This window comes from Didymosphaeria variabile, assembly GCF_027946475.1.
Source record: "Didymosphaeria variabile strain IMI 356815 chromosome Unknown scaffold_3, whole genome shotgun sequence".
In the NCBI taxonomy this organism is placed as follows: domain Eukaryota; kingdom Fungi; phylum Ascomycota; class Dothideomycetes; order Pleosporales; family Didymosphaeriaceae; genus Didymosphaeria; species Didymosphaeria variabile.
In genome coordinates this window covers 1,783,719-1,808,174 of record NW_026611622.1, presented here as the reverse complement: position 1 = coordinate 1,808,174, position 24,456 = coordinate 1,783,719, and the positions used below count along the sequence as shown (strand labels likewise).

At 52.4% G+C, this 24,456-nt stretch overlaps 8 protein-coding genes across 8 annotated transcripts; 3 read left to right on the top strand and 5 right to left on the bottom strand.

The window, feature by feature from the left end:
* Positions 1 to 728: 728 nt before the first annotated feature.
* Positions 729 to 3,267, top strand: N0V89_003961 (uncharacterized protein; the record flags this gene model as incomplete). Its single annotated transcript, XM_056212754.1, has 3 exons — positions 729 to 1,884; positions 1,939 to 2,806; positions 2,859 to 3,267. 3 exons carry the CDS (start codon positions 729 to 731, stop codon positions 3,265 to 3,267), a joined length of 2,433 nt encoding a protein of 810 aa, XP_056073062.1.
* Positions 3,268 to 3,953: 686 nt separating this feature from the next.
* N0V89_003960 (uncharacterized protein) lies at positions 3,954 to 8,171 on the top strand (the record flags this gene model as incomplete). The annotated part of the gene is made up of 3 exons (XM_056212753.1): positions 3,954 to 4,184; positions 4,263 to 7,902; positions 7,960 to 8,171. The coding sequence occupies 3 exons, from the start codon at positions 3,954 to 3,956 to the stop codon at positions 8,169 to 8,171; spliced, it is 4,083 nt and encodes a 1,360-aa protein (XP_056073061.1).
* A 588-nt stretch (positions 8,172 to 8,759) lies between these two features.
* Positions 8,760 to 10,616, bottom strand: N0V89_003959 (uncharacterized protein; the record flags this gene model as incomplete). The annotated part of the gene is made up of 1 exon (XM_056212752.1): positions 8,760 to 10,616. The coding sequence occupies one exon, from the start codon at positions 10,614 to 10,616 to the stop codon at positions 8,760 to 8,762; it is 1,857 nt and encodes a 618-aa protein (XP_056073060.1).
* A 982-nt stretch (positions 10,617 to 11,598) lies between these two features.
* N0V89_003958 (uncharacterized protein) lies at positions 11,599 to 13,032 on the bottom strand (the record flags this gene model as incomplete). Its single annotated transcript, XM_056212751.1, has 3 exons — positions 11,599 to 12,515; positions 12,573 to 12,680; positions 12,972 to 13,032. 3 exons carry the CDS (start codon positions 13,030 to 13,032, stop codon positions 11,599 to 11,601), a joined length of 1,086 nt encoding a protein of 361 aa, XP_056073059.1.
* A 3,002-nt stretch (positions 13,033 to 16,034) lies between these two features.
* N0V89_003957 (uncharacterized protein) lies at positions 16,035 to 17,297 on the bottom strand (the record flags this gene model as incomplete). Its single annotated transcript, XM_056212750.1, has 2 exons — positions 16,035 to 16,493; positions 16,542 to 17,297. 2 exons carry the CDS (start codon positions 17,295 to 17,297, stop codon positions 16,035 to 16,037), a joined length of 1,215 nt encoding a protein of 404 aa, XP_056073058.1.
* A 1,694-nt stretch (positions 17,298 to 18,991) lies between these two features.
* On the top strand, positions 18,992 to 20,008 carry N0V89_003956 (uncharacterized protein; the record flags this gene model as incomplete). Its single annotated transcript, XM_056212749.1, has 2 exons — positions 18,992 to 19,169; positions 19,245 to 20,008. The coding sequence occupies 2 exons, from the start codon at positions 18,992 to 18,994 to the stop codon at positions 20,006 to 20,008; spliced, it is 942 nt and encodes a 313-aa protein (XP_056073057.1).
* A 693-nt stretch (positions 20,009 to 20,701) lies between these two features.
* Positions 20,702 to 21,604, bottom strand: N0V89_003955 (uncharacterized protein; the record flags this gene model as incomplete). Its single annotated transcript, XM_056212748.1, has 4 exons — positions 20,702 to 21,152; positions 21,303 to 21,412; positions 21,461 to 21,514; positions 21,566 to 21,604. The coding sequence occupies 4 exons, from the start codon at positions 21,602 to 21,604 to the stop codon at positions 20,702 to 20,704; spliced, it is 654 nt and encodes a 217-aa protein (XP_056073056.1).
* Positions 21,605 to 22,054: 450 nt separating this feature from the next.
* On the bottom strand, positions 22,055 to 22,984 carry N0V89_003954 (uncharacterized protein; the record flags this gene model as incomplete). The annotated part of the gene is made up of 3 exons (XM_056212747.1): positions 22,055 to 22,118; positions 22,172 to 22,569; positions 22,652 to 22,984. 3 exons carry the CDS (start codon positions 22,982 to 22,984, stop codon positions 22,055 to 22,057), a joined length of 795 nt encoding a protein of 264 aa, XP_056073055.1.
* Positions 22,985 to 24,456: the final 1,472 nt, after the last annotated feature.

The window sequence follows — 24,456 nt, the reverse complement described above, 5'->3', positions numbered from 1 at the left end:
GCGATTCGCACTATTAGTAGGCCAATACCTATTGGCAGTTACGAGCACTGGCAAGCAATGTTGTAATGTCGTTGTCTCTACCTTCCTAAACAGGCTAAGCCTTATGCACCCTTTGAGAAGGTCTTGCATGACCATGTACCAGACCACTTTCATCACAAGCCTTGCTTCATTGCGAAGAACCATCGGATGAATTTGACGTCATTTCACTTGAAAGCATGGAGAATGTTTACACGCCTTCACACGCGTACGAGTAGCGCGCAGCCCTTGCTGTCGCGTGCTGCCAACCTCATGTGGCTGCCCATGCATGACCATCGCATCGCTCAAGTTCCAAGACGTCTAGTCACTGGGACGCAGCGCCCGCCTGACTTCCCCCGCAACTGGATCAGGACGTTCTGCAAATCTGGGGGCAAGAAGGTTGCATTGCGGGGAAGTGCGGGTGGCTAATGACGACCGACGGGTACATCGCGGACACTTATTTGTCTAATGGATGCAACTGAATGCAGCGCTGCATAATATAGACGCTTGTTTGCCCGACAGTACAAAAAGGTTGATTTTTACAGGCGTAGCAGGAGAGACTTGACCTCTAGTCCGTTTGAACTCCACCGTTTGTGGGAGGAGGTTTGACCTTGGGCTTTTACGCACGCTCGCCGCTCGACCGCCTATGAACACTTTGCCTCCCAACAGGCTGCAACCTAGCGTTCTTCACTGCGATTACTACCTTAACCACCATGATCTGGTCGAAGCTCGGCCCCATCGCCGCGACTGCGCAGCTTGCGACTGCGCAGACGGATTACTCAGGATACGTCAACCCGTTCATCGGCTCCGAAGGTCCTATCGCGGGCTACGCATATGGAGGTGGCGACATTTTCGTCGGTGGTGCTGTTCCGTTCGGTGTTGTAAAGCTAGGAATCGACACTTGGGAAGACCGAATCGACATTGCTACCCTGAACGGTGGCTACACGCCAAACGGCGTGGTGACCGGTGTGTCCATGATGCACGAATCAGGAACCGGTGGATGCCCCAAATACGGAGTCATCTCGCAAATGCCGCTTGCTAGTGTAGCCCCTCCAGTGAACATATTGAACGATACGACATACTGGCAGAAGCGGGTCGGTACGGACGACGCGACCGTGGGTTACTTCCACACAGATCTAGAAGATGGAATTGGTATCTCCTTGGCCGGCGCGAGGCATGCGGGCATCATGCGGTACGACTTCCCTTCCGGTGGAGAACAGCACGTTCTCGTGGATGTGTCGCTCTTCTTGCCAGACCCGCCAGGCGGCTTCTGCACGCAGTACTATGTAGACGGTTCGATCGGCATCTCTGACGACGGAAAAACTTACACAGGATATGGAACGTACGCGGGCGGTTTTAACCTCGGTGCGCCATACACCGTCTACTTCTGTGGAGAATTCGACACTCCACCTGTTGAGGCCAAGACGTTTACAGGTCAGAACACAACGCGAATCGTGAACGGGCCGCCACCACAGCCTACGTTTGGTGGGAATAGTGCGGAAGCCGGATCCGAAGGGTACAGAGTCGGTGCTTTGTTCAGCTGGAGCGCTCCGAACGCTTCTAGTGAGGCTTCTATAGTATCTTCAAAGGTTGGGATATCCTTCATCTCCAAAGAGAAGGCATGTGCGTTCAAAGACTCCGAGATATCATCGTGGGACCAGCAAGAGACGGTCAAGACAGCGCAGGATGAGTGGAACAAAGATATTTTCAGCACCATCCAGGTCGATACGGGCCCGGAGGCAAACCAGACTCTACTGACCTTGTTGTATTCGTCACTCTACTTCATGCATCTGATGCCGTCGGATCGGACCGGTGAAAATCCGCTTTGGGAGAGTGACGAGCCATCTTGGGACGATTTTTACTGTATTTGTAGGTCATCACTTGGCAGTACACCTTCAGTAGGGTATAGCTAACCTAACATAGGGGACACTTTCCGCAACACCTTCAGCTTGAGTCATTTGATCCAGCCTAGAGCATACGAGAGCCAGGTCCGTGGTCTGATTGACATCTGGCGACATCAGGGATTTATGCCCGACGGTCGATCTGGGAATGACAACGGTCTTACGCAAGGCGGCAGCAATGCCGACAATGTACTTGCCGATGCGTACGTCAAAGGGCTTCGAGGAGCTATCAACTGGCAAGATGGATATGCGGCCATGGTCAAAGATGCGGAGGTCTCAACGAATGGCAGCAACAAAGAAGGACGCGGAGCATTGGACGACTGGCTAACGTACGGTTATCTTACGCTTAACAGCGAACGATCTATTTCACGTACGGTGGAGTATTCCGCGAACGACTTTGCACTTAGCCAAGTAGCGAAAGGCGAGAAGCCGGACGACGTCGAGAAATACCTCAAGCGATCTGCGGGGTGGCAGTTGCTTTGGGACCCCAACGTGCCGAGCGTGAATACCACGCCTGTATTCAAGGGATTCTTGACCCCGAGATCTGCGGACGGAAGTTTCAACTCAACTGACTACAACCCAGCTACATGCGGCGTCTGCTCGTGGCCATCGATCACTTACGAAGGAACGCCCTTTGAGTACTCCTTCGTCATTCCGCACGACGTTGAATCCTTGATAGGGCTCATGGGTGGTAGTGATGGATTTGAGTCGCGTCTGGACTACATCTTCCTACCCAACACTAGCCAAACCAACCTTGGTGCGAATGGTGTTGGCATAACATCGATCATGAACATCGGAAATGAGCCGGATTTCGCGACCCCCTATCTTTATAACTACATCAATAAGCAGTGGAAAAGCGTGAACCAGTCGCGCGCTCTTGGGAATCAGTAGTAAGCTTTCAATCGTTCCCAACATCCAGACAAGCATGAGTAACGTGAATAGCTTTAGGAACGCGCCATTCGGTGTGCCAGGCAATTCCGATTCTGGTGCCCTCAACTCCTGGCTCATCTGGCAAATGCTCGGCATGTACCCGATTGTCACTCAGCCTGTCTATCTCCTCGGTTCTCCTTGGTTCTCCGACATCAACATGACTGTGAATGGGAACAGTACATTGCGCATCAAGGCTGATGGTCTCGGAAAACAAAGCTACTTCGTGCAGAGTGTGAAGATCAACGGAGAAGCGTGGGAACAGAACTGGTTCGAGCATGATAGTCCAGAACAGCGACTCATGGTAGACGGTGGGACCATTGAGTTTGTGCTTGGGAGCGAACCGGTGGAATGGGAGAAAGGGGATGTGCCGCCAAGCCCAGGGCACATGGTTCTGAATGGGACGGGTGGATACAGAGTGTAGTTGGCAGAGGTTAATAAACACGACAACAATGTAGCCCTGCTAATGGCACTTACTTTAGGTTTCTCATCTTAGCACGAGTAGCATTTCCTTGTGAAGAAGCTTAGTAGGCGGTCAAAGAGGAGATTTAGACAGAAGACATGTCAACATATCGTGAAGGGTCGTGCCTTCGATACCCATCGGTTCCCCATGCGGACTCTGGAGACTGCAACTGAGTGGATTCCGAGTCCGATTCCGATGCGTCTATGGAGACAATGCTGTCAATGAAAAAGCAACACAACATGAGCTGACTTCGTGTGTCGCAGTTTTTCTGTTATGGCGGGCGCGCAGGATGCATGTGACCTTGTGATACCGGTGGATTCCTTAGTCATGCGCTTAGCGAATCCTTGTTGCGGAGGAGGGGCAATCTGGATCGCCAACAGGCGGCGGTCGCCGAAAACCATGCTTTGGCATCGAGATAAGGGCAAACCGCGCCTGCGTTATTGGGTTGTTTTCGGCGAGCTAGACTCTATAGTGCTTAGATCGCCGTAGGTTTGCCGCGGTCTACAATGCTCTCCATGCCTCCACAGGTTGCTTACACTCCCCACACCGCGGCTTTGCACCTCTTTCTCGTCTCATGCATCGTTGAACCTTACTTCCGCGCTTCTCTTTACATTTTATCTTCTTCGTGTTTTAGATACCCCTTCGCCATGGCTCCGGGATTGGTTTCACCCCAGCCCGCGGTTTCAAATGGCGCGTTGCGATCTTTGGACGAAGTCACGGCTGAATATGACGATACGTTGCGGTTCTATCTCAATGGCACCAAGGTCGTACTGGATACAGCAGATCCGGAGGTCACTCTCTTAGAGTATCTGAGAGGAATTGGTCTTACAGGCACAAAGCTTGGCTGTGCTGAGGGAGGTTGCGGTGCTTGTACTGTTGTATGTTTGCCACTTTAGTTCCTGAAAAAACTTCCGTATTTGAAGTCGTTACGACAGCAAGCTGACCGATGAGGACAGGTAGTCTCGCAGTATAATCCCACGACGAAGAGTATCTATCACGCATCCGTGAATGCGTGCCTCGCGCCGCTCGTTAGTGTGGACGGCAAACATGTAGTAACCGTAGAAGGCATAGGGAATGTGAAGAGGCCACATCCAGCACAAGAGAGGATAGCAAAAGGTAATGGCAGTCAGTGTGGTTTCTGCACTCCAGGAATCGTCATGAGCCTATATGCTCTCCTCCGCAACAACGAGTCGCCGTCTGAACACGAGGTCGAGGAAGCCTTCGATGGCAACCTATGCCGATGCACAGGGTACAGACCTATTCTAGATGCTGCGCAAAGCTTTAGCGTCAAGACAGGGTGTGGAAAGGCTAAGACCAACGGAGGAAGTGGATGCTGCATGGAGAAGAACGGTGCGAACGGAGGATGTTGCAAGAGCAACGGAGGAGATGGTCATTCTCAACCGATCAAGAAATTCACACCTCCAGGATTCATAGAATACAGGCCGGATACAGAACTGATCTTTCCACCACAGCTACGGAAGCACGTACACAAGCCTCTAGCATTTGGCAACAAGCGGAAGAAGTGGTACAGACCAGTAACGGTGCAGCAGCTCCTGGAGATCAAAAACGTATATCCATCAGCCAAGATAATAGGAGGAAGCACGGAGACGCAGATCGAAGTCAAGTTCAAGGCACAGAACTACAGCGCGTCGGTCTTCGTTGGCGACATTCCCGAACTGCGACAGTTCTCTTTCCATGACGACTATATCGAGATTGGCGGAAATGTGGTACTCACTGACCTGGAAGATATCTGTAGGAAGGCGCTTGGTCATTACGGCGAAGCGAAAGGGCAGCCTTTCGCAGCTATCCTGAAGCAGATCCGGTATTTCGCCGGCCGCCAGATTAGGAACGTAGGAACGCCGGCTGGAAACCTGGCAACAGCGAGTCCAATCTCCGATCTGAACCCTGTTTTTGTCGCAAGCAATGCGATGTTGGTTGCACAGACATTGAATGAGACGACGGAGATCCCAATGTCCACGTTCTTCAAGGGCTACCGCGCAACAGCCCTTCCACCGGACGGCATAATCGCAAGCCTGAAGATACCGATTGCTAAGGAAAAGGGCGAGTTCATGCGCGCATACAAGCAATCAAAGAGGAAAGATGATGATATTGCCATTGTTAATGCTGCATTACGTTTGTCGCTAGGTGACGATGAAGTTGTGCAGAGCGTTGATCTGGTGTACGGCGGTATGGCGCCTACCACGATCCCTGCGAAAAAGGCTATGGCCTTCCTTCAAGGCAAGAAACTCACAGACCTTAAGACTTTGGAGGGCGTCATGGGAGCTCTTGAGAACGATTTCGATCTACGCTTTGGTGTTCCTGGGGGTATGGCTACGTACAGAAAGACCCTTGCCCTAGGCTTTTTCTATAAGTTCTACCACGAAGTGCTAGCTGAACTTCGCGCGGAAGCTACCGATATCGACACTCAAGCCGTTGGCGAGATCGAACGAGATATCAGCTCAGGCGAGAAAGACCATAAAGCCGCGGAAGCGTACGAGCAGAATATCCTAGGCTCGGAGACACCACACGTGGCTGCGATGAAGCAGTGCACAGGCGAGGCCCAATATACGGACGATCTTCCTGTGCAGAAGAACGAGTTGTACGGTTGTCTCGTTCTTTCGACGAGAGCACATGCCAAGCTGGTCAATGTTGATCCGGAACCAGCCCTCGATCTCCCAGGTGTGGCTGGCTGGGTTGACCACAATGATGTCGCAACTCCTGAGGCGAACTGGTGGGGGGCACCGGCTTGCGATGAAACTTTCTTCGCGATCGACGAAGTCTTCACGGCGGGCCAGCCTATTGGTATGGTCCTTGCCGACACGGCGAAGCGCGCAGAACATGCGGCGAGAGCTGTGTTGGTGGAGTATGAAGATCTACCAGCGATATTTACGATCGAGGAGGCGATCGAGAAGGAGAGTTTCTTCAATCACTTCCGGTATATCAAGAAGGGCGATACTGAAAAGGCGTTCGTGGAGGCGGACCATGTCTTCACTGGTATAGCAAGAATGGGAGGCCAAGAACATTTTTATCTCGAAACGAATGCCTGTCTTGTTGTGCCTAAGCCTGAGGACGGCGAGATGGAAGTCTTCAGCAGCACGCAGAACCCTGCCGAAACTCAAGCTTACGTAGCGAAAGTGTGCGGAGTCGCAGCGAACAAGATCGTCACTCGTGTCAAACGAATGGGTGGTGGCTTTGGTGGAAAGGAGACGAGATCCGTCCAGCTTGCAGGTATCGTCGCATGTGCTGCCAACAAGACACGACGACCAGTCCGATGCATGCTCAATCGAGATGAGGATATCCTAACCTCGGGACAACGCCACCCTTTCCTTGGACGATGGAAGGTTGCCGTCAACAACGATGGAAAGATCCAAGCACTTGACGCGGATGTTTTCTGCAACGGTGGTTGGAGTCAGGACTTATCCGGGGCGGTCGTCGAGCGATCTCTTTCGCATATCGACAATTGTTACTCCATTCCAAACATCCACGTACGCGGGCGCGTAGCTAAGACGAACACTGTGTCCAATACCGCTTTCAGAGGATTTGGTGGACCCCAGGGCATGTTCATCGCAGAATCGTACATGGAAGAAATAGCCGATCAGCTGCAAATGCCAGTTGAGAAGCTCCGAGAAGTAAACTTGTACTCGCCGGATACCAACATGATCACACATTTTAATCAAGAGATCAAGGATTGGTATGTGCCACTGATGTACAAGCAGGTTCAGGAGTCAATGGATTACGCCGAACGCCGCACCGCGATCGAACAGTACAACAAGACGCACAAGTGGAACAAGCGCGGCCTCGCCCTCATCCCCACAAAGTTCGGCATCTCATTCACAGCCCTCTTCTTGAACCAAGCTGGCGCTCTCGTACACATCTACCATGACGGCTCCATCCTCGTCGCTCACGGAGGCACCGAAATGGGTCAAGGGCTCAATACGAAAATGATCATGATTGCAGCCGAAGCCCTCGGTGTCCCACTTTCGTCCGTATTCGTATCCGAAACCGCCACAAATACCGTCGCTAATACCTCCTCGACCGCCGCATCCGCATCCTCCGATCTCAACGGTTATGCCATCTTCAATGCCTGCCAGCAGCTTAACGAGCGTCTACAGCCCATCCGAGAGAAACTCGGCCCCGATGCCACCATGAAAGAAATCGCGCACGCTGCTTACTTTGACCGTATCAACCTCTCTGCTCAAGGCTTCTACAAGACCCCTGATATTGGATACGTATGGGGCGAGAATACAGGCCAGATGTTCTTCTACTTCACGCAGGGCGTCGCAGCCGCGGAAGTGGAGATTGACACTTTGACGGGTGACTGGACGTGTCGCCGAGCAGACATCAAAATGGACGTTGGCCGGAGTATCAATCCCGCGATTGATTACGGGCAGATTGAGGGCGCATTCGTGCAGGGACAAGGCTTGTTTACAACGGAGGAGAGCTTGTGGCAAAGAAGCACCGGAGGGATCTTCACGAAAGGACCTGGCGCGTACAAGATTCCTGGGTTTAGGGACATTCCGCAAGTTTTTAATGTGAGCTTATTGAAGGATGTGAATTGGGAGAATTTGAGGACTATTCAGAGGAGTAGGGGTGTCGGTAAGTCAAATTCTTCCCACCTAGATGCACGCGGACAAGAGCTGACTTGAAGGCTAGGCGAACCCCCACTCTTCATGGGCAGCGCCGTATTCTTCGCCATCAGAGATGCGCTTAAGGCTGCTAGAGTAGAATTTGGTGAGACGAGTCTACTGAGCTTGCAGAGTCCTGCGACGCCGGAGAGGATTAGGATATCTTGCGCGGATCCGATATTGAAGCGCGCTTGGGTGGAGCCGGGGGAGGGAGAGAAGAGTTTCTTTGTTAGCATTTGAGGGATAAATGATTGTATTATTGAAAATGTACACCGGGTTCCGCAGGGGCATTTGGTGCGATAATTCTCCCTGAGCATCGTTCTTTTGACCGGGCTGCATGGTGCCACCCACAACGAGCTGGAGAGAAGGGTGGAAGCTAAGTTAAGGTCTGTTGCTGCGAAAGACATCAAGTCAAGCCAGGACACAGTTTCAAGCGCGAGTCACACGTCCAGGAAGCACGACAAGTCATCCCTGGATACGCCCACCAAAAGCCGCCACGCGTGTGCTGATCCTCTCAATACTCCAGCTGCATCAGGTCTTGAGAGGGTGCCTAAGCGACAGCCTATTGGACACCACCAAAACATCTGTGTCGACCCGGTCACCGAGCGGCGTGCTCGAACTCAAGGAACTCATGGAGGGGAATGATATATGCGAGTATTACCAGAAAATACTAAGTGTCGCCGACAACGTGAATTGGCCTTGGACTTGACGATCACACGATTGGGGTTGGGCAGGTTCGGAACATTCATGGCGCTAATGCCTTCCTGCATTCTGAGTCAATGTTCAATGAATTGGTCCTCGTGTTGCTATATCGTGACTCTAGCGCATCTACGCAGGCAACGAACCACTGACGGCCCAGTACACCGCATAGTTGAATCCCTGCGCATCGTAGAACGGCCCAATATTCACTGGCTTACCGTCAGCAGTACCGGCAAACGCCAGACCAGTCGTCCCACTGCGCTTCACAGTGTTTAAATCGAGCTTCGGATTGGCAGAGAGCGTGGTGCTACCATAGTCGCCACAGAGAACAGTAGGGCCAAAAGCCAAAGCTGCGACAGACTTGTTGTCGTTGGCAGGTATGACGCGCAACTTCATGGGCAGCTTTACGATTACGACGTCGCCTGAGGCCCAGGTACGGCTAAGTGTAGCATAACTGCCTGGAGTTGTGGTGATGGACTGTGTGACGCCGTTAACTGTGATGGTAGCGCCCGAGGTCCAGGATGGGATGCGGATCTTCATCGCCCAACTGTCCCCGCCAATGACTGTAAGGCTCGTAGTATCGCTCGCAGGGAACGTGGTAGACTGGATAATAGTAACACTGCGCGCTTTCCAGTTCAGCTTCGACGGTGTGAAGAGATTGACGTAGAGCGAAGAATCGTCGTAGAAGTAGATCGAGTCCTGCATCTTTGTGTTCGTCTCGATACCTGTTCCCTGGCAACACCAGTGCGAATCATAGTCTGTGCTCCATGTACCACCTCCCCAAGCTGGGCCGAGGCCTCGATGGCCGCCCGGGTTCAACGACGTGAAGTATGTGATGTGGCCGTGGTCGGTAGCTGGGTTCTGCTGTCCGAGCATGTGGTTGATGAGCGCGCGCTCGTAGAAATCGAAGTATGTGGCGTCGGTAGGGTTCATGGTGAAGAGCTCGCGTGTAAGCTTGAGCATGTTGTATGTGTTGCATCCTTCTGCAGTGTCGTTCGTCAGCCATGTGGAGATCGCGTTGGGTGCATGGAAATGCTCGGCCTGGCTATTGCCGCCGATGGCGTAGGAATGCGCGTTGACGGTAAATGCCCAGGCGTTCTTTGCGATGTCGCGGTACTTGGACGTGCCCGTGGCTTTAAACTCTCGCGCCGCGCCGATCCACTTTGGCACCTGGGTATTTGCATGTAGTCCGTCAAGTGTGTCCTGGTTAGACGCAAGTGGGTCAAATATAGCGGCATGGTCGAACCGCTGCGCGGCGGTAAGCCACTTCTTGTCCCCTGTCTGGTGGTATATGTCCGCAAGCACTTCATTCATACCGCCAAACTCCGTCTGCATGACCTTCTGCATCTGATCATAGCTCAACTTGCTAGTGCGTGTGTCCACCCAGCCAGCAAAAGCGAGCAGGACCGTCTTTGCATTTGTGTCGCCGATCCAGCGATAAACATCGAGCAATCCGGCAAGCGTCTTGTGAATGGCGTAGTATGGCACGTTACCATTACTGAGCGTACCATTCTCCAGTTTCGCGAACTCGGATTCAGGGAAGCCAGACAGGTATCCAGTAGCAAATCCAGCGGCTTTGTTGTTGTTCTGGCACTTGATGAGTTCCGCTACAAAGCTTGTAGCTCGGTCCCGACACACGGTGTCGCCCAATTGTGCATAACATTGAGCCCAAGCAGTCAGGAAATGACCTTGCATGTGTGTACGAAACGGGAAGTCAGGAGCATCCCAACCACCATTCGCTATTGCTCCACTAGTTGACAGCTTGTGGTTCAAGCGAAAGTTATAGAGGAGGCGATTGGTGTCCACGAACTTGAGATAGCTGAGCGTTCGATTCTGGTTGGCCATAAAGCGACTGCTGGTCAAAGAGACCTGGTTGATGTCGAATGGATGGGCTGAGACGCCTGATTCTGTGACCACAGGCGCAACCTGAGCCGCTACGGGGCCTGTCGCGACACAGAGGCCGAGCAACGTGGCGAAGAAGCGCATCTTACTATGGGCGCGCACAAGTCATACGATATAAATCGATGTGGTATCGGGCACACGAGAGTCTCGAGCAGAGGTCCAGTTGCTGGCTTGAGAGTATTTAACGGATTGTTGAGAAGCTCTCACTAGTGTAATTTCAGACCTGAGAGAGCATTCTGACTCCACATTGCACGTTTGGCTACTTGATGCGATACAACCTGACCTGATCGGTGGAAAAATCCACCGGTTGAGATACATTTAGATCAAAGTTGGGCTAACATCGGATCCACAAATCGGACAAAATGTTTGCCGATGTACCTAAAAGTCTGGTAATCCCAGTAATGCTACATAAAAAACTAGTGGAACTAACCATATGAGATCAAAATCTGCCCACGGGGCACGAGAGCGATCGACATCCTCCGTGTGCTATAATGCGGGGAAGGATGTGATTGACTGGGGGATGCTAGCTCTTTCGGGCGCAACGTCTTTAATTCTCCGTTTCCTACCGAGGTACGTGTACAGATTCGATTTATCGGGCGATCCTTCCCTTGAGCTTTGATAAGTCAAGCAAGATGTGATGCTGTGTTATATTGGCGGCCAAAATGGCATGCGTGCTTCAGAAGAGGAAATAAATAAAGCTTCGCAGATGCAGAAGACCAGAAAAATAGACGTTGCAATCCTGAAATTCTGAAATCATTGTGTACACAGCACGGAACGTCAATTCCTCAGCATTGTGTGAATAGCCCCATAATATTCTTGCCCTGCTCCGACTATTTGACAATCTCTCAACCGATGCCAAGCAACTGCCAACGTGGTGAGATTGCTCATCTCCAACACCAAGGTCAGTCGCCCTTATATTCATGCGCAGTATCCACCGTACAGAGTCTCGGATAGAGTACAGGTACTAGGGCAGTGATGAAGTATCACAGTTCGTGTAAACTTCACCGACCAGGAAGCGGGATACAGTACCCCAACCTTTCCCCGGTTGGTCCACGGCGAGGATATTTCAATGGACATGGCTAGACTTAAGCTGTTCCTGGTCACTGATATCCGCAAGCTCCTCGGGTGAAGTGGCAGAAGATACGGTGTTGGAAGTGGTACCATGTGAAAGGTCATCGGGGGAGGATGCGTCTGAATCGACCCAAGAGCCCGCCATAGGAGAAAGCTCATCAGCGAATATGGCACCGTGGCCGAAATCCAGAATAGGAGGGTCGTTGCCCGCGTTGGGATCAGCACCCTGGATGACTTCAGCGTTCAACAGTTGGTCAATTTGTTGAACATCATTGTCACCCTCGTTCTCATTTCCGTCGTCACTCTCGCCCCCATTTTCACCCTCACTCTCGCCCTCTCCTTCGCCGTCTTGCTCATCCTCATCCTCGTCTTCATCTTCAACTTCAACTTCAACTTCATCATCATCTTCAACTTCATCATCATCTTCAACTTCATCATCATCTTCAACTTCATCTTCGTCTTCGTCTTCACCGTTACCTTCTTGCTGCGGCGGAGCAGGAGGCTGGGGAATATTGAAAATAACCCCCTGATCGATGAACTCAATCTGGAGCTGCATCAAAACGTCCTCTCGCTCCTCTGGATCTAGGCTCTGAAGCATAGCCCTACGATCGGGATCAACATGACTCAGGATCTGGTGCCACATATCTTCTACTTGCTCGTCGTCTCCATCAACGCCTTCGTCATCTTCGTCGCCATCGTCATCGTCATCTTCCCCGCGGGTATGATTCATTTGTTCATGGCGGGTCCTGCCATCACGGTTGAGGCCCGTATCTCGATGGTAGCCGTCTTGATTGTAGCCCTCTTCGTCGTAATGCGCAGGGCCGTACTGCGGGCAGCCGTGAATTCCAGTCCAAACTTGGCCACAGATATAGCAGAAGCTGTTGTTACATCCACAGGTTATGTGATTGCAGGCTGAACATATGTCAGCCTTCTATTTATTCTGGAAGCTTGTCCACGATTTGAGATTACCTTCGGCAAGCTCTACTGTTGCACCACAAACATAGCATTCCTTGTAGCCCTTCTCATCGACAGTCTCTTTGAATTTCTGATCATCATCGTTGACCTTGCAAGTGTGACCTTCGGTCCCATCGACAAGCAGTGTCTTGCAGGAACAGCATGTGGCTTGGAAGCAATCATCGCTCTCGCAAACAACGTAAGTGATGCTGGATCCGGGATCCTTGATCTGACCGCTAGGGTGTAGAAACTTCCCGCAGGCCGAGTTTGCGCAATACACGCGATACCTATGTATGTAAGCAGGTCGGTTCATGTGATGCATGATGCATGCAAGATGCGACCTACTTGGGCAGAATGGTGTACTCGCCCTGCTCTTTCACGAGAAACGCCAGCTTCACCTCTTCAGGGACATACTCCGCAAATCGATCAAGCGGTATCGGTTCATCGCAACACTGCGGAGGGTACAGGCTCTCATTCGATGTTGCCCTCTCGAAGTAATCCGCGATACAGCCGTCTCGACAGACCCAGTGATGAAAGCACGGAAGCTCGAGCAGGGGGGTTTCCTCGCTGTCAGCGTCCGAACAGATGACACACTCGCGCGGCATGGTAGCTTGGAGAATTGGTAATCTTCGTTCGGTAGTCTCTGTCCCGGAATAGGCACAGGGTATCAGGTGCACCCACGGTTCTACAGCAATTAGCCAAAATCTCAATCTGGGTCGTTGAGCGCGTGCGGGGGCGGCGAGTATCTTATGGAGAATCTCCACGAAGGCTGTGGGTTTATAACGCGTGAAGGCAGACCAACGCCGTGCACGGACCAACGCCAAATGGTGCCAGAGGCCCGATCGATTTCACGCTCAAGACAAGGATCGCCCAATCAGATAACAATCTGATTACGCGAAGAGCATATCTGAGGAGTTGGGCGTTGGACGATGCTGTACCAAAGGTGTGGTGCCTGGAAGGGGCTTTTATCTGGCTGCAACCCCAACAACACTAATTAAGGGTGCCAAATGTGTTAAGAAGACGAGTGCAAATCCAAGAGATCGAGCTCCGGAAGAAATGGAATGCAAGTGTAGATGTTGGAAGGCGGGCGACTGTATAGAGCACCGAGTCCATCCGCGCTGACTCCTGCTTGCCTGGTAGGCACCAATCGTGGCTCAGCCAATAACACGCATTAGCCACGGTTGGGTGCGCAATGTTTGCTCCAACGGAAAAGTCCGCATGCTCCATATAGAGTGGCGCAAATATATCTCTTGTATCAACGGAGGCGGTGCCAGGCACACCCCCAGCTGCCTGTTCTGCGACAATGGCCTCGAGCATAGCGGTGAAGGTGAAGGTAAGGTGAGGATGATGGATTCCACGTCACAATCCGAAGGGCGTCTGTATTACGAAACATAGACGTAACCTTGGATTCACAGCGACATACTGGGGTGGAGGCGTTTGGAGTGAGGCAGAGCTGATAGCCTGAGGTTCGCAAGGCGCCAAGTTGGCATGCCCCACACTAGCGCGCTACCCCGTCGTCAGTCTCCATATATTCCTTCATGCGCTTTACTAAAGTCTCTAAGCGTCTACAAGCAAAGGATGACGGCCCTTATAGCGACTTTATTAGTGATAATACTGTTAGCGGACTCGTACAGTTCAACACCTCTTGCAGCGCAGTCGCTGCTGAAGTCCACAAGTTGAACGATGCTAAAGATAGCCTGAACGGTAACCCTAAGCTCCATGACTCTCGGTGTCGAAATTGCATCGTCGAAAGAAGAGAACGGTGAATCCCTAGGGCATGCATGCTTAAAACCATTACCTCATGACATAATAACTGCTGCCCAATCTGCGCAATCTGTGAATCGTTCCCAGCAGGCTCCTCGTGATTGCGCTATTCATTGTGAATTTTCGGAGCCTCAAAGGAAGAATAGTGATGGACGTGAATTTGAGATCTCGAGCGAATGTTCCTTCACGCGCTCTTACACCTACCTATATAGCCCATCCAGTTCCATCCAAGTTCACAACAAGCGTACTCTCTAGGGTTTTACATTCTTGAATGCATGTATTCCACTTGATACTTTCCTGCGTGGATGTGCTGGTTCTGCATGAGCAACGCTTGACGAACCCCATTCACGGTGTGCTCCCAACAGGCAAGATCACCGATATTCTATTCGAGCGATAGAGGCTAGTTGCGCACACAGCTGCCGTTGCCCTGAACCCAGCTATATCGTTCCACAGATGTTGGCTAGAGTTTGCGATGAACGCTCATAATTGTGCTGCCATTGCTAACGATGACTTGAGAGTTGGACAAGGTATGGCCCTTTGCCCCACATTCACTAATGCCTTCTATGATTGATTGAAATGCCAGCCCGACGGCACGCTGCTTGAATGGCGCTGACATACTCTCAATTGAGCTCCATCAGTACGCTCTCCTCAGCATACGTGTCTGGTGCGTTGACTTGCTTCAGGGGGAGGGTAGCATTCAGCCCAGTACTGAGTTATGATCAGCGCATGCCATGTCGCAGGAGTGTAGCCCCTTCTGGGTGGTAGCATTGTTCACCCACAGGATAGCTATGGAATAAACTTTCCAGCGAAGACCAGCAACTTGATATCCTCCAGGGCAGCTTTCTCGATGAGGGCAATTGTTTCAAGGATCGTCGCAGCCTTGTTCATGTTAGCCGTCATTGTTGTGGTCTGGGTCAATACAGTACGGCATGATCGCACACCAGAAGGAGAACTTGATCAAGGTACAAGCGAGTGAGGGATGCATCGCTGTTCAGCTCACATGCGGTAAGATCTCTCCTAGGCAGCACTTTCCCCTGCCGCACGTACACTTTCAGTTCAAGGACATTTCTCAAGTCGTGTACTCATTGCCTTCCATAATTATGACGCAATAAACTGCAAGCTGGATATTTAAGCGAATGTGCCCCGTAGGTCCCCCATTTTCAGACTGTTCATACGAACGAAAGCAATGTTGTCCAGGCAAATGCAAATGCTCCACCCATGCTGCTTCAATATTCCTGGTATGCGGCCCGGTTGTTAAATTTTTTGAGGGGCTGTAGCCTGTGGCTCAAGCCAATGTTCTGTGCGCCCTTGATCCTTTCTTGACAGAAGAAGCCGTGCTTTTTCCGAAAGAACTCTGAAAGACTAGTCATAACGAAGCTTTGAAGAAATGTAGGAGAACGACGCCCTGACTCGAAGACTGGCCGTTGCAATGGGCGTCCTTTTATGTATCCTAATATCATCAGGATCATTGAAAAGGAAAAAGAAGAAACTGCGGATATCGACAAATATAGCATATTAATGTGTTCAAATACAGCCACCGAACAAGACATCGAACCATAGCAGAATCATGACGAAGGATGGGCGAAGTCAAAGACCGCGGAGATGTTTTTCTTTTGTTGTGAAAAAATGACGCTGAAGATCAGCATCTCATGCGAAGGAAGCAGTGAGGTATCCTGATCCGAGAAAGGCACAAATTTTAGCGAGATGATGACCCTAGGCTGAGGCGGTGGCGTGGAAGCCATAGGAGAGACTCCCCTCGGACGCGCGGAAGTTTTCTTCTCGTAGTTTCACCTCGACGCCTTCTTCAACCTTCACGAAATCTTCTGTTCGAGTAGATCTGTACTTGTGCATGAGATCCTGTTGCTCACGTAGCTGTCTTAATTCCTCGACAGTCGCGGGTAGCGGGCGGGGGTCGAAATACGAGTACATTCTTTGACCTTTGGGACCTGGCAGGCCTGGTGCACTCCATTCAGAAACACCAGTTGCCTCATCATACGAGTCATAGGTAGCGGCAAGCCGCTTGCCTCCACCGCCGGGGAGGTCAACCACAAAGGAGGGCATCATGAAGCCCGACAAGGTTCCGCGAAGTTCTTTGTCTAGCTTCATAATGTCCTTGAGGGGAGTCCTAAGGTCCTCAACGCTTCTGGTGAGATCGTGCTGATACACGTAGTACTGCACATGTCAGCCATGTTCGATAAAAGAGGAATGTAATCAACATACAGGCTGTATGTTAATATCAGCCAGTGCTTTGAGGAGAGTGCTCATGGTGGCAAAGTCGTCGTTGATGCCTTTCTGCAGTACGCTCTGATTGCGTACGGTGACCCCGTTCTCGAAGAGATGATCTGCCGCTTTCTTGACGATCCACGTGACCTCCTTTGGATGATTGAAGTGGGTGTGCCAACAAACTTGTTTGCCCATCTTTCGCCCCTGGTTCGACAAATCGATTAGTGTCTTGCCCCATGCATCTGCTGGGTCAATGATACGACCCGGATTGACACTCAAGCCTTTGGAAGCGATGCGGAAGCGCCGAACATGTGGGATGCTCAACAGCCGTTCGCCAATCATCCTGAGGTGTTCTGGGGGTAACTGGTACACGTCACCACCAGATACGACGATATCGTGAATATCGTTGTGTTGTTCGATGTGCTGAAATATGATCTCCCAGCGTGCTCTGGTGGGCTTTTGAGGCAATTTTTGTGTCGAGCCAGTAGCTGGTCCAACCATGTAAGCTCTTGTGCAGTACCTGCAATACACTGGGCAGATAGAGGTCGCCAAGAATAATGCTCTGCCGGGGTAGCGGTGGACGAGACCTGGTACTGGAGAGTCGTCTTTTTCGCCCAAAGAATCCAGGGTGAGAGCTGGATGATCGGGTAGCAGACTACTCTTGAGCGTAATGAACTGCATCCGGATGGGATCATCCAAGGGACTGTTCCAGTCCACAAGGGACAGAATCTCCGGTGTCAGCCGAACCTCCATCGAAGCAATTTCCAATCCAGCTCTCACATCTTGGATAAAGTCGTCTCTTGTTTGGAGATGTCGCAAAAGGGGATTTTTGGAAGCTGTCAACTTTTCGGGAAGCACGGTAAGCAGGAAGCGCTCAAGCTCTCTTGCTGACTTGACCGTATTTCTGACCTAGTTTCCAGGTCAGCTCATGGATTCATATTCGAAGTGATGCGAGTACCGACCTGGAAGCTGTTGCTTATAAATTCTTCTGGAGTTATGCTGTCCCACTGCGGTACGTGAGTCCAGTAGCGGATCTCACCACCCTCTTGGGGACCAGTTTCAGCGCAAGTAAGGGGGAAAGCAGGCCGGTGAGGAGTACGCTTTATTTCAGGATTGATTGGGACGATGCGGTCGGCCTTAGGGCTGGCGAGGGTTGGGTCCGTGATTTCATACGGGTAAGGCGAGCGTTCATTTCCAGATGATATAGAGACGGCTGGGCTGGCTAAGCCTCGAATATGGTTGGCGTGCCAAGCGTGGCATGTAACTGGCGTGGTGGTTGGAGCTGTTCGAATTGAATTGCTACTCAGTCCAAGTTTGCCAAGGGTGGAAGGAGAAGAACTCCGGAGCAAACCATGCTTCAGCGCGTGCCGCACTGGCCAAAGGCGCTGCGTCATTTCTGAGGATGACGAAGGCCTTCAGATAGCAAATGCAAGAAGAACGCTTTGCTGAGCAATGCCGTATTCGACAAAGATGAAGATACAAGCTTCGATTCCGAAAGCTAGTTTGGTACAGCGAAGCCTTTAATGAAACGTCCACAGATGCTGAAAGGCACACGTATCTTAGCAAGCAGATTATGTGGGTGGCAGTTCACGCCATTTATTTCTTCCGCAAAGAATTTTCGCTCAGTCCGTCACACGTCCTCCGCATATCGCTACCCGAGCCTTTGTTCGATGGTCCCTCTGCCCCATTCTGTGTTCCTCCCAGAGGGCAAGATACCAGGCCCTCGGGTTCAGCAGTGCTGTGTCACCATTTCGAACATGCTACGCGGAGTATCTCCCACTTCGTTGAAGGAAATCGGCCAGGGCATGCAGGACAGAATCCGCGGAAAAGAGGAGCACTCACTGCATAGCATGAATGCTATAGTGGGAGTAGGGAGTCAAGCTCCCGGTGCTGGCTTCGGCAGAGACGTTTAACTCAAGGACATAGGCATTGACGTAGTCCAGCAGAAGGATCAGGTGTCACTACACTGCAAGTTCCGATAGGAGTTCCATCACTTTTCGCAAGCCCCACCTCCGGCAGGCAGCAGCAAGAAGTGTCTAAGTCGAGGACGACGCAGCTTTCGACCTAGGGAATCGATGAAATGCGATGTGGGAACGAGGATAATGCCCGGCAAAAGTACTCACGTCAGCGTTGCCACCACATGTTGAACGGTAGACTGAGCCGGCTGTCGCGCGCAAATTGAGGAAAGCAGGCCAGTCGCAATTCCCATGCAAAGGGAAATGTGCCGTACAGTCCTGTCGTGGGACCAGCGTGCAGTCGCGAAGCACGGTGGTTTCATGGGAGTAGCCGAAGTCTAGACCCTGAATGGCTTAGTGACCGGTGGTCTGTGCACCACCTGCCCGCAGCAGTGACGAAAAGCATCGCGGCAATGTGTAAACACCTACTCACACCGCACCGTGCCCCACTCGCATAAGCGCTCGACCACGCCCACGCCCTTCTCCCATGCCATGGCGGACTCATCTGCCTCCACTTCGGGCGCCGTTCCTGGCGAGTCGCCCGCGCAGAAGCAAGCACGCCTGAGAAGAGAGCGAAGAGCCGCCAAGCTGCAAGACGGGGAGAACCGTCTGCACGCTATCACCGCGCTTCAAGGCGGCACGCACAGGGATGTTAAGAAAGATCTACCCGGTATGCCACCTCCCCTCTATTTCTGCTTTTGCGGTCTGCATACGTAAGCATATACGCAAGCTGACCAGTGGCTAGCGAAACCAACACCCTCTGCATCACCACAACCTGGGCTCTCAGGTACTGCGACACCTGACCCGGACGAAATCGATATCTCAGAGCATCACTACACACCTTCCTCACAAGCCCACCTACCCTCGCCATTCGCCTTCAATGGCACCTCACCTCCACAGTTCGGTGCGGGACAGGCACCCGATGGCGCGCAAGATATGATGGCATTAATGCAGCAGATGATGGGTGGGGGAGGACCAGGAGGTATGCCCGGGGGACCCGGACAGCCAGGCGCGCCGGGCGATCTTCCACCAGGCCTGGCAAATCTTTTCTCCGCTATGGGAGGCGGTGGATCTGCGCCCGACCCCTCCCCAGAGCAGTCATCGGCATGGATATGGCGGCTGGTCCATGCCCTCTTCTCCTTCGGCCTCGCAGTGTACATTGTACTTCGTACGCCCTTCACCGGCTCCAAGCTCTCGCGCGAGTTCCACGGCGACAACGATGACTGGGCAAGCGACAGCACTGCGGCAGATACCTTTGCGCACTTTTTCTACCTCTTCGCCACATTCGAAGTTGTCCTCCAGACATCCCGCTACTACATCGAGCGCGGCCGATTACAAGGAAGCGGCATCCTCAGTACCGTTGGTGGATTGCTTCCGGAGCCATACGCGGGATACGTCAGGGTTGTTGGACGGTACAGCGTCATATACAGTACCGTGGTGAGCGATGCAATGGTCATTGTTTTTGTTTTGGGAGCGACTAGCTGGTGGAAGGGTGGCGCGGCTTCCTGAGGGTCTCAAACCGAGGTTTCGAGTAACCTCAGGCATTCGTCGCTGCGACGAGCCGCCGGCGCTGATCGAATGTACGACAGTAGACGATAACAATGACCATTATCACACGACTTGTGCGAGTGGATTCTGTCTATGAATGCACGAGCAACGTTCCACCTTCATCCCATGTTGCACGTGCACCATACGAAGCGCACAACGGTATACTCCCGAAAGCTACCATCAACCCGGCGGACTGCAATTGTCGGTTACGCAAGCGAAAGGACACGCCAGACGGAGGAGCGCGCCTACTACGGCGGTGGACCGCAGGAACGCATTCCATGTGTGGTACATTGAGTCGTACTGCCACTCTGATCGGTGAAGCCACAACTGATACACCTGTCTTAGCTTAATCTGGGTCGTTGTTGATTCAACCGTCCGCTTTGCCAGTATATGAACCGAACAGCGCTATCACATATTTATTGGACTTACCATGAGCTGCTTGTTCTTCACACAATATGACACGGCGCAATTCAACTTGATGTTCTTTCAATGCTGAATGTCCCTCCTATATATACATGCCAGCTTCCTGACCGGTGTATTACACGTGATATACACGGCTTTTCGCCTCTCTTAAACACACAATATCATATACTTCAGCCACCCATACCATCCCCTTCTTTCTCTTGCCAAACACTGGCTCTGCTTAGTCCGGTGTTAAGCCGCATTAGGCACCTCTCCCCTCGCCAACCTTAACAACTCCTCCTCCCTCCTAACCTTCATCAATTTTTCTCGCACCTCCACCCTATCAATATCACTCCTCTCCTTGAACTCCTCGATCTCGGCCATCTCCTGCGCCTCCTCCGGTGGTGTCTGCAGCACCACCGCGCCTGTCTTCTCCACCAGCGCTTCCAGAATCTCTGATTCATGTAGGGCTTTGATATCGACGGTGTGCGTGGGCGTGGATGTATCCGGTGTCAAAATGTTGTTGGGCTCGGGCGTAGCGTTCCCGGTGCCGGGGGTGTTCATGGTTTGTGAGGCGGAGGATTTGGGAGACGTGTAGATGTGCAGATAGGCTGGGCCGGCGGGGTCGTCGTGCCGTGTTATGCTGATGGGGAGGGCAGGATTGCGATATTTAATTCGAGGGAGCATTTCGTGCCAGAAGTGTCTGTTTCCACGATGTGTTAGCACGTCACCCAGTCTCTTCTACCTCTTCGCTCTTGTTGTATTCTTGCATTGAATGAAGATGCCGATTTGGTTGAATGCTGCGGTATATGGGCCGGAGCAAGTGGTGATAGGATGAAAAGTTGGGACGTACCTCGCTCCTCTGTGATGTGAACCGATGAGTTTCTTGTGGAATTCCATGCTAATCTTCGTCACTTCCTTAGGCAACTGTATCGCGCCCGGTCCGTTTCGAATCCATAGAAGCTACGTTTCTTCCGTTAGCGCCCTTGTTCGGGGGTGCGTGCTGCGTACAGCTTGTCGAGTGTCCTGCAGACGAGGGAAACTGTTGCGGGTGTTCTTTACCTTCTGTGACAGTTGTTAGCACTTCAGGAAGTCTGTGAAGAAATGGGTGCGCACCTCGCGCAGCTTGCGCATCCGCTTTATTATGTTGACCATGGTGTATGTGCTGAAGTGGGTAGGAGTGCTACGGAGCGTGATGCGTCGCGACTGGAGAATTAGATTTTGGGCCGGCGTTCAGCCGAACTGCGCGCGTCTGATTGGTCGCATCCAGCATCGACTCCCATTGGACGAGATGACATGCAATCACATTCTAAGGACTCTTATTCGAACGCCGAAATGACTGGTATATTGACATAGATATCCCACAGCCGGTTCTTTTCGCGAGCCAGACAACACTCCTCGCTTACATCCAGAACCCTCTGTATCGTGGCCGTGAAGTACGCCCCTGGCGTGCTAATTACAAGTTACTACCATGAACAACCAGGCCCTAGCGAATCCAATTCTACATGCACAAATCAAAGCCGACTCTTTGAACAAGTGTCTTCTGAGGCAACGCGAGAACTTGAACAATGTTCAACAAGCGAAGTAAATTTGTCTGATGGTGCTCTACTGCGCGGCTGCAGGACGGGCACCTTGCTGCTGGCCACCTTGAGGACCAGCGCGACGACCCCTGATACCACGTCAGTACATTTGGCCAATGGAACCGGGAGATGGTGAACTCACATGAAGGAACGGCTGATGAAGGAGATGAGGATCATAGGCAACCAGGATGGCATCTTGGAAAACCCCCAAAAGAAGTACGCAAGTGGGATGGCGAGACCGTACTTCTGAATTTCACCGTCAAAAGGGTGGAAGTAGCCCTCATACGGTGCAGTCTTCTCGTACTCTCCATCCACGAAAAGCTTCTTGAACGTCTCGGTCGTGGTGGAAGTGCGATTCAGGGGCAGGAAGCGGACGGTGGTTGCGGGAGCCGACTGGTCGGCCAGGGGCTTGGGAATTTGGAAGTAGTATAGAGACGGCGGGCCGACGGACCACGAGTTGCAAAGGATCTGCTCCTTATCACAGTCGACAACGGCGAACTTGGGTGCGTTGGGCTGGGCAGCCAGAAGAGGGAGGGAGGCCTGTCACAGTGTTAGTAAGGTGCTCCATCATGCTCTCGACGAGCAGATTTGATCGGACACTGCAAAGCAATGGGGGACGTACGTTCCAGGCCTTGGTCGTGTTTCCGCACAGTCCAAAGCACGTCGCATTGCCACCGGTGATATACACCAGCCAGTCCTGCGTCGTCGGTGCGCTTGCGGTGGGGTCTACCGTCAACACATCCTTCCAATTCTCCAGGGTCAGCTCATGCTGGATCGACTCGGCGACCTTTCCAGATGCAGCCTTGACGGGTGCTGAAGGGTCGGCGGGTACTGCTGACGAGATGGCGGCAGTTGCTTGGTTGAAGAAGCCCTTGAGCTTGTCGAGCAGCGGGACCTGGTCCTGCGCGACGGCCGAGGCGGCGAAAGCGAAGAAGAGCGCGGATGACGGGCGCATATTGTCGCGATGTGTGAGGTTGCGTGGAGGAGACAAGCAGGCTTCGCTGGGATGATGCGGTCGTGCGGTTGAGCAACAGGGTCTGGGCTAACCGTTCGCGCAATTATTTGTGGGCCTGTGGGCGGCAGCGGGGTTCGCGACCGCGTCAACAATCGTGCTGGGAACGAACGCGGTTGAGGGGCAAGACGAGGTGTGCTATCAAGTTTGGGGTCTTGGAGGGGCGAAACAGGTGTTCACAAGGGGTGGCAAGGCAGCAGCGCCGTGGTTGTTTATCTCATGTCGTGCTTGGCAACCCCCATGTTTTGCCTCGAGCTCTGAAATTAGCGCCCCTTTGCCATTCGCTGGTGCACCTTCAACATTCAATTAACTGCCCTTTCTTCCGCTGCCACTTCGCCCTCTGAGGCACCATGTCTACCTCTTCCGTCTCCCGCGAAACCGCCTTGTCGAGGAGACGGTAAGCGATGGCAGCACTACCGAGGGCGAGGCCTGCCCATGCGAGCTTACAAGAATCAATGCCACCGCTACAGCAGCCGTCACTAGTATGTTCTTGGGCTGTTCATCGGGATGCGCAAGCAACGTATTATCGTTCTTGGTAACGTCATGGGCCGTCGCCGTGGTTATGGCGTGGGCAAGAGCAACGGCAGCGATTGGGCACGTAAAAGGGGGGTACAGCCAGACTGGAAGAGGTAGAAGTGCAACTGCAGACGTCGTGTACAGACCAGGCGCCCTCTTCCACGAGGGACAGGAGCTTTCGCAGCTTGGTCAACGAGGACGAGTTTATGCCTCCGCCGAGACCTATCTAATTCAGCGACGGAATACGGAGGCAACGTGTAGAACAGTATCGAAGCCAACCCTGTCTATGATAGTTCTGCATGATTGTACACGGCATGAGGCATGCTAATGGCAGGGGATTTTTGAAATTGCAGTTCATGGATTCGAGTGCTGATGAAGAGACCTGATCATGCAGTCCAAGTAGGACGGCCTTCGTTGCATCGCCCTATACGTTCGTGTCTGCATCGGAGGCATCGCATTCCAGGTCTACGATCCTCTTACGGCCGACGTCGATTCGAAAGATGAAGTGGGGGTGCAACGCCGCAGTACCTCCTAGAGTCAATTACCGACATGTTTGTACTACTTGATGATGCCCATTCATTCCAGCTCGCTCGGTTAACGGTCCAATCGACCCTTTCGCATCGTATCTGGAAACCTCGCACTAAATGTTTCCCGTTTCAACTCAATCACGATATCTTGCAGCATTTCAAACTCTTCGAGTTGTCGGATGCATGCTGGCATTCTCTTCGGTTGCAGCGTCCTTCCGTTTCACGTACGTCCTTCGAGCGACCCGTCCCACACCGCTCTTCCTGGCTTCGTTTCGCGACACGTTGTCAAGCGCTCTGTGTCACCTACATGCCTTGCGCACAGGTGGAGAACGCCGGATACTGCCCTGTGATTCCCCTCTCATACTAAGGTCC